The sequence below is a fragment of the Hippocampus guttulatus genome, chromosome 20 (assembly GCF_054856545.1).
Source record: "Hippocampus guttulatus isolate MCC_2025c chromosome 20, RoL_Hgut_1.0, whole genome shotgun sequence".
NCBI classification, from domain to species: Eukaryota; Metazoa; Chordata; class Actinopteri; order Syngnathiformes; family Syngnathidae; genus Hippocampus; species Hippocampus guttulatus.
Window position 1 is genome coordinate 2,520,971 of NC_141280.1, and position 8,170 is coordinate 2,529,140.

At 46.0% G+C, this 8,170-nt stretch overlaps 1 protein-coding gene across 13 annotated transcripts in view; it reads right to left on the bottom strand.

Moving 5' to 3' along the window:
• nrxn3b (neurexin 3b) overlaps positions 1-7,475 on the bottom strand; it is a 151,374-nt gene extending 143,899 nt beyond the window's left edge. For 9 of the 13 annotated variants that reach the window (XM_086100492.1, XM_086100484.1, XM_086100488.1 and 6 more), the window contains exons 1-2: positions 7,240-7,470; positions 2,779-3,878 (exon numbers count right to left, since the gene is read on the bottom strand). In XM_086100492.1, the coding sequence (XP_085956618.1) occupies positions 2,779-3,475 (697 nt within the window). In that variant the 5' untranslated portion in view covers positions 3,476-3,878; positions 7,240-7,470. Of the gene's footprint in view, positions 1-2,778; positions 3,879-7,239 lie in introns of all 13 variants that reach the window. The other 4 variants (XR_015097671.1, XR_015097670.1, XR_015097668.1 and 1 more) reach the window with 2 other exon arrangements.
• Positions 7,476-8,170: the final 695 nt, after the last annotated feature.

Here is an 8,170-nt window from a genome sequence, read left to right on the forward strand (position 1 = left end):
CCTTTTCACGTTGTGAATCATCCGTGCAAGCGTTTTCGAGACCAATCGTCCCCATTACGATGGATGGTGGGTGAGCTTGAGCCTCTCCGAGTTGATGATGATTGAGAGGTGGGAGTCAGGCATCCTTGGCCAAGGCATCAGTAAAAACATTGAAAGAAAGGCTTCCCTTGGCCAAGCTAACGACTTAAATCAGTTCAGAGCGCCCTTGGGATTGGGAGTGGAAAATAACCTCGAAACAGTTCCCACGGCTGCTACTATTTATGCTGTATTTCATTGAATTCAAACAGAAAAAAAATTATTCTTGTCCAAATTGAGTGGGTGTGAATCAAAATGTCTCAAAATCCTTCATGTGCTGCCTTTGAATTTTGTTTTGCATTCAATTCACTGCCAAATGACGCCATATGATTGATTTTGAATTGAGATGACATCTGCAATGTCTGAAAAGAAAAAAAAAAGCAGGATAGAACATGAGTAGGTGGTTTCAAATGTGAGTCTAATCAGATTTCCACCAATGCATATTAGTCGGGACACGCTAGGCCTTCAACTCGGATCCAACTTGTAATTTGACTGCAAAAGTCTTATTTTCCCACATATGTCGGTATCGTGCAAGTGGATAGAAAACCCAATGGGCAGCGCTGACTTGAAGTCTCCGATTGTTGATGCTGTTGCAGTCACTTTTAAATGCCGCCGACAACCAAAAAGCTGAAATTTGGATCTTTTAAAACCAAACATGCTCTTGCTAATAATCCCTTCCTTCTCTTCTTCACGTTTCTCATTTATTTGCGTAAACTCACTCCTTGCGTTGCCTTTCTGAGCATTGCGGGCCAGCAGGCTACAATTAGGACGGTGGCGAACTCAACACGACCCGGGCCCGTTGCACTCAGTCAACCATCTGTCTCTTTTTAAAGAAGAGCTCGAGGGTCTCGGCGCTCGCTGAGTGTGTATGTTTGTGCACGGTGCGCACGCGCGAGGTCTGGGCCTTTTAGCCTTATCCTATGACGTACAGTATGAAGAGTCACACACAAGTCTTGGCAGATGCACATGAACGGGAGGTGTCGTCAACCGCGGGCCAACAAAGACAGGTGCGCTCGGCAGTTGTTTGCATTTAATTGCTGCTAAATGCTCGTACGCCGACGATTTGAACTTGTAAAAGGTTTCATTAAAAGGGTTGCTCGAACCAGCGCTCGGTACGGAAACTCTGGCATTTGTCGGCAGTCTGGCAGCGGCGTTTGCGAAGGTATTCGCCGGACATATTTGCCATCTCGGTGGTCATTATCCTCCTAATTACGGCTCCCTGTCTCTGTTGCATCATCAACAGTCAGCCACATCGGTTAATGGCGGCCAGAAAGCGCAGAGGCGGGGGTCGCCGTGACCACGGTTCATGCGGAGGAACTTGTGTGAGCAGATTTGACAAAAACAAACAAAACAGATGGATGCGTTTGCTTCTTGTATTTTTTTTTTCCGACAACTGACCTGACAAATGAGTGTACCGCAGGCCTGTGCTGTAGTTGCCACGTGTTGAAGTGTGGCTAGCCCTCTCTGTAACCACCCTCTTCAAAACATGGCTATATTTAAAACAAGGATATCATCCGTCCCCCGGGGCTTTATTAGACTTAAAATGGACCCTGCACTGCCTGCTTAGCAAAAGCAAGGAGCAAATGGGATGCAGCAAAAAAGAGGATAAGTCCGACCCTGCCGCTTGACTGCTCCGCAACCGGCACATCGTGTGCCGTCCCGAACAGTGCCATCGGCGAGCTCTTCAGATTCAAGCTCCAAACGGCTCAATTGGAACAAAAGATGGCCGTGTTAGAAACAAAAAAGACGTTTTAATCATTGCGGATAAATCGATATTTTTCAACGAGCTTCAATTGGCGTCGTCGCTAAGCAAAAACTTCCTTTGCACGCTGTGGCTCGATTGCACTAAAATAGAATTCAGTGAGCATTCCCCTGATGTTTTATCCCCCCCCCCGAGGAGTCGAGCCGGTCTGATTCAGACTGGCAAGAACAGGTCAGCAGAGGAGGAAATTCAACATGCTTCTGTTCATGTCTTTTTGTTTAATCCCTATACATGAAGAAAAAAAAACTGCTTCCCATGTAAGATCATACTTGTATACTCCCCGTGGTAGTGGTGTGCATTTTTTATGACATGGCACGAGATGTCTTTAAAAACACAAATTAATCAAGTTATTCTCGATATCTGGTGACATGTAAACGATAGCAGAGTAGAACCAATTCCCGAACCGGGAGCAAACGCCTGCGTTGTAAACGCAAACGCAGTGTGGCTATTTCATGAATAGAGAGCGACCAGAAGCAATTTACAAATGGGTCCTCTATGACATCACACATATGCGCAAAAGAACATGAATATAAACATGTGCAGATGAAATGTTATCAAAGAAGCGCACGCGCGCGCGCCATCCTAACACCCCCCCCCCCTAAAAACACAGATTACCTTGGCACAGAAAAAGAGGAAATGAAGTTCATCCAAACATTTTGTACCTTAGGGTCACTGCACGTCCTTGCGGGAGCTGAGTCAGATTCCCGGCGAAAAGATAACTTTGATAAGAAAGTAGTTGTCATTTGAGATATACCAAGCATGATACAAAAACTAGAGTGGGGCTTAGCGTCAGAGAGCTTTATTAGGTAGAATCAATTCCATATTTAAATATGCATCTCCTGCAAGTGCCTGAATGGTGTCAGCAATGATACAGGAGTTCTTTTGGTTTTTGTTTTTTTTTTCCCCAAATATGCTCATCAGTATTCCACATGGTCTCTTACCTTCGGTGCAGTATCGCCCTACAAATCCAGTTCGAGAGCAGTCACAGTAGGTTTCTCCATCCGCCAGTGAGCAGATCCCTCCGTTCTCGCAGGGGTTCTCAGTGCAAAGGCCTAACATTTCTAAACGGACTTTCTGACTGTTGATAAGCGTGGGCAGTTTACTTCCGTAGACGAGGTCGGTGATGATCCCCTTGAACGGTGCGAGCTCGCGGACCGAGGGCAAGGTAATGGCAGACGCGCGGATGTCTCCCGGGACCCCGCCGAGGAAAAGGTCGCTGATGATCTTCATGAACTGCCGCTGAGGCCGCACCTCCGCCGACTTGGTCCGGCCGTCCACGGCCAAGCCGGTCCGCAAATTGTGCCTGTTGATGGCGGCGAAGTGCCAGCGGCTGTCGTTGACCATCTGCTCGGACGCAATGGTGGTTTCGGCGCAGTCGATGCTGAAGCGAAGCTGCATCCTGCCCTCGGACAGGGTGAGGAGTAAGAAGTCGCAATATCCGCCGTCGTCAAAGTAGAGCAAGAGGCCGTCTGATTGGGATGTCTTGAACTGGAAGGTCAGGTCGCTTCTCCAACTGGCATCCCAGCGCAGGTATCGAGCCCACTGACCTTGGGAGCCAGTAAACTCTAATCCCGCACTCAGTGCCAGCGCAGTACTTAGCAGCAGGAGGACCTTCCCAGGGAGGCCGTTTGGATTCATTGTCAAGAGTAACAGCGAGCACCGGAGGCGATTCGAACTTGGTAAGTGTCCACTAAAGTGACAAAAATGTTTGATTAGGGCAGCTTTCTAAAATGCATCTGATGTTTTATATTCCGCATTGCTTCATAATAAAATCAGTTTTTGTTGGGGTTTTTTTACTATCTGATGCAGATTAAATGTTGATGGATGAAATGTATCCTACGAGCCAACTGTAAGCAAAGATAGAAATATCGTCTCCCCACGTCAAGTGAATCTGCTACAGAGATGCTACGAGGATCAGTGATTCAGAGGTGCATCCTGGGTCTTTTCTTTGCGCCGACTTCCCGGATTGAACCGCATAACTTTCATTGTTGGGCCATGCCCCATGGTTTGATTTGTAGTGTCGGGCGAGCCTTGAACAAACCTGGAACACAATGAAAAGAGAGGCGGTGAGAACAAAGTTGGAGTCGGAGAAACGCACAACAAAGGAACGCGACTACAAACATCATTGCGGTCAGAATTTACGATAACGTAAGATGCCTTTTGGATAGCTTCAATCAAAGTGTGTCCTGCCGTGTAATGGTCTGACTCATTCCAATCTGCCATTCCCACAAAGTGCTCCAAAGTTACGCAGTGTCCACCTTTCATGCATAGAAAGCCATGACAGCATGTGAGAAATTGCAATAAATATGAGCGAGCCCCAAAAGAAAATGACGACGTCTGAGGTAAACCATAGTTTGCCTTCGAGCCTCCCGGGGCCCAGCAGCTCTTTCCCCACTGACAGCCTGTCACAGATACTGTGATAAAACCTGGAGGAAACCTAGCGAGACTTGAAGGCTGAGAAAAGAAATGGAGAAAATCGGCACCGTGCGCTATGTTGCGGGCAAACGGCGCTCCACCAACGAACATAATAATAATAATAATAATAATAGATTTTATTTATAAGCGCCTTTCAAGACCCCCAAGGACACTTTACAATAACAAAATGTGAATGTAGACTAAATAGGAATCCATTAAATAGCCGACAAAATTTTTACATGTTACTGAATGACTGACTTAGTATAACCTGACCCGGGAAAGCAATATCGGATAAATCGGCATGGAAATCTAGCATTTGAATGGAAAATACACGAAGACGCGGTGTTGACTTCTCGTTCTGAACTGTAAAGACAGAACATGATTTTCGCTTCAACCGCTTGCCTACCGGCACCGAAGGCCTGCTAGAATCCTGGTAAACATGACTAATTATCCGCTACCACGCTCATTTGCATGTCTTTAAGGGATTACAATCATCAGCAGCCATTCATAGCAGATTTTAGGATGGTGCAATTTATATACGGTATTCAATGGTGACACTTTGTGGAATTTTCTGCTCTGCAATCATTGTTGTTTCCATTACAGATGGCGCTGCAAGGGGACAGAATATCAACACTGTCCTGGCTTGAGTTGTGTCGCTGAAAAGGATTTACATGACAAAACCCCAAAATGCATACATTAGTCAGTCCTCCGCCTTTTGGCACATCCTCGCCATGTCCACCGGTGATGCGCGGGACCGCGCAACACAATAGACCCTTCAACCACCTGCTCTGAATAGTTAATCTTGCTGCGAGCTATTGAATCGGAGTAACTGATACCAATGCTAATGCACTGTCTGTGGCCCTGCGTGCGCGTTTGTTTGTGTGTTATCGCCGTGCATATGAGCGCATGCATGTGTCTCCCTGACAACACCGGCTCGGCTTTGTCGTCAAAGAAGTTTGCTGAAACAACATGAAGGTAAAAAAAAAAAAAGGTCCTGTAGCGCGTCAATAAACCTGAACACAGCCGAGTTCATCCAGGCCTCTGACCGCAGACGTCCGCTGTGTGTGCCTTCAATAGGAGGAGACTCATAAACCCGCGAGACCCGAGATGCCACTCTTCTACGGCCTCTGGTCAATTAACGTGTCTTACTGTGTGTCTCGCTGAGGCAGCCCATATCCTGTTTTAGCTTGTCCTTGGAGTTGAGTTAAAGCACGAGTCATCTCTGAGCTACCGCTTTTAAATGACCCCGTTGTTGTGCGCTAGATGATGTGATGTTTGACACTTCCAAATGACCCTCTTCTCTCCAATGCGGGGACAGTTTGTATCGCCGGCCTCGAGGCGAAGTTAATGAGGCTTATGTGGTGATATAAATTTCACATTGAATATTTCACTGACATTTTCTCCCCACAGGACTGGGCTCAAAAATGCCCTTCACCAAATATAAGCCTATCAGCTCAAATTCTGGGCTAAAAGAACCACAAAAAAAAAAAAAAAACATGCAAAGCATACAGTATACGATATATTTTATGAATTATAACGTATTTTTAAAAAAAAGGTATTACTGTACAAACGTAAGCATTAAATTTGATGCTGTGCAATTGGAATAGGTGAGTATTCTGGGATCAATAGTGGTTGAATTATTAAAAAGGATATAAGATGCCCTCATAAGATACTGCCACGAACCGGCCATAAATGATGCATTGATGCATCAACGCATATCGGGGGGGGTTTCGACATGTAATACAGCCAAGAGACCACATCATGTTCTGCAGACCTCGCCATCCAGCTTCCCCCCCCCCCCCTGTGCTGTCAATCACAAGCTTTGGCCAGAAGGCCCTCTTTAATTCAACATCAATCACCGGCTGTTTTTACTACTGCTGGTTAGACATTCTGAAGTCCAGTTAGGGGCCACCAGAGCACCTTTAATGGAAACCTAGCAAGTCACTACCACAATCAAGGTGATTTTGATCTTTTTGTGTGTGTGCGTATGTGTGTGTGTGTGTTGTTGATTTAATCCAGATTCAATGAATCAACTGGCTCATATGATACAGCAGGTGTTGATCGATACTGCATTATACCGAGAAGGTATAATAATAAGGTTTCTCATATTTTGACCCTCTTGCAGCCAAATAAGGTCAACAGTGTTGTAGAAAGACCTCAGTATGATGCCACAAACGCCACCAAATATGTTATATGAACAAATTTCAGCATCTTACTGTCATTGTAAAAAAAAAAAAATTATGAATTGTCCCGTGTACCTCAGTAATGATTGCTATGCTATAGGAAGGCATTCGGTGTTAACAGAGATTTATCAAGTTGCGTGAGCTGACTTGTAACTTTTGATCAGTCGCACATTCCTCTAAAAGAGGGCAAAAGCCGACCATATTGCCTGCATGCAAAACCGATTTACATCGATTGCACAGCGATTTAAAAAAAGGAGGAGGCGGAGATAATAGCGTGCGTAATTTGTAAACGCCGACCAAGAGCGTTGGGCAAGCAGCTCCAACTGTAGCACCCCGGTGGTGAAACAGAGACTTTAATCAACGCGTGCATCGTTTTTTTTAACTATATAACATTTGAAATGTCGCCATCCCCTGCTAGTTGACGAGGGACAGCGGAGTCGGTGTGCTGAAACTTTCCACTTCGACGCTCGCTCACTCATTCAGTAACTCTCTCACCACTCACTCCCCCACAAGAAAAATATTTACGTCCTTAAGCCAATTTTAGTAAGTCACAATCGTTTATGTGCGCGTGCGCGCGTTCGAGCAAATTGCTAGCGTTTGCGTGACCCGAAGAAGCGTGCGCTCATCCAAAAGGCTCGGATTCGTCTCATAAAATTCACCGGATTAGAATTATATAACGAAAAACTTCACAATTGATGAACGCGGCGTCATTGACAATGCATTAGGGCATATTTAAATAACAACAATAATAACGACAATCATCGTAATTATGATCTTTATTATTATTAGAGGTAACGCGCCTACCTTTTCTCGCGGTGAAGGGAGATGAACAGCTCCGGGCGCATCCGTGCGTGCGTAAAATCAAAAATTAAAACAATCCAGGGCAAAAGTCCATCGGGATGTCGTTGAAATGTCGCTTCGTTTTTGGAGAGATGCCGACGCGGGTGTCGGTGGGAACGTTGTCATGACCAAGTATGCGCGATGAAGGCGGCGGTCCTCTCCCTCGGTCCTCTTCCTCCTCCGCCTCCTCCCGTTTTACTGAGCGCGCATCTCCCAGCCAGCTGAGCTCACTCACTGTATCCGGATGATGGAACTATGGCTGGCTTCGATTCTGGTCTGACACGCCTTACGCCGATGTGGAGGAGGGTAAACGGCCCCCCCGGAACGCTTCACATAAACTCATCCTTTTGCCAATGAACTATATTTCATAGCTCGGTGATGATACTTGCACAGGGACTCATCTGCGAACTTTATTGGAGTTCAGGACCTCAAACGGCATATTCATTTGCAGCACAGTGGAATGATTATGTTCATTAGGGGGGGAGCAATGCTTAAAAGATGAGAGAAAATGCACGTTTGTATTGTTTGTATAGAAAGGCTTTGCCGTCTTGAGTGCTTGCCCAGCCATCAAGTGTCGAGTCAACATTATATTACCCGCCCCTTTCTCAAAATGGGTCTGCGAGCTGGCAGTTAGAGTGGGCTTCATTTACATAATAACAGACCCATGACATGACCAGCTAAGATTCGGAGTCACAATCAACAAATGGCTGTGTTGCAGTCTGAAAGAATGTCACGCGCAACGCCCACGGACGCAACGCCCCTGCTTTCAAGTCAAAGTCAAGAGGTTGAGTCCTGCGGGCCCAACACGTTGTTTGCTAACAGTGTAAGAAAGCACATAGAAGCTGTCGATATGACGGCCATTTGACGTATTTGTGTTTGGTTGAGGTGTCCATGC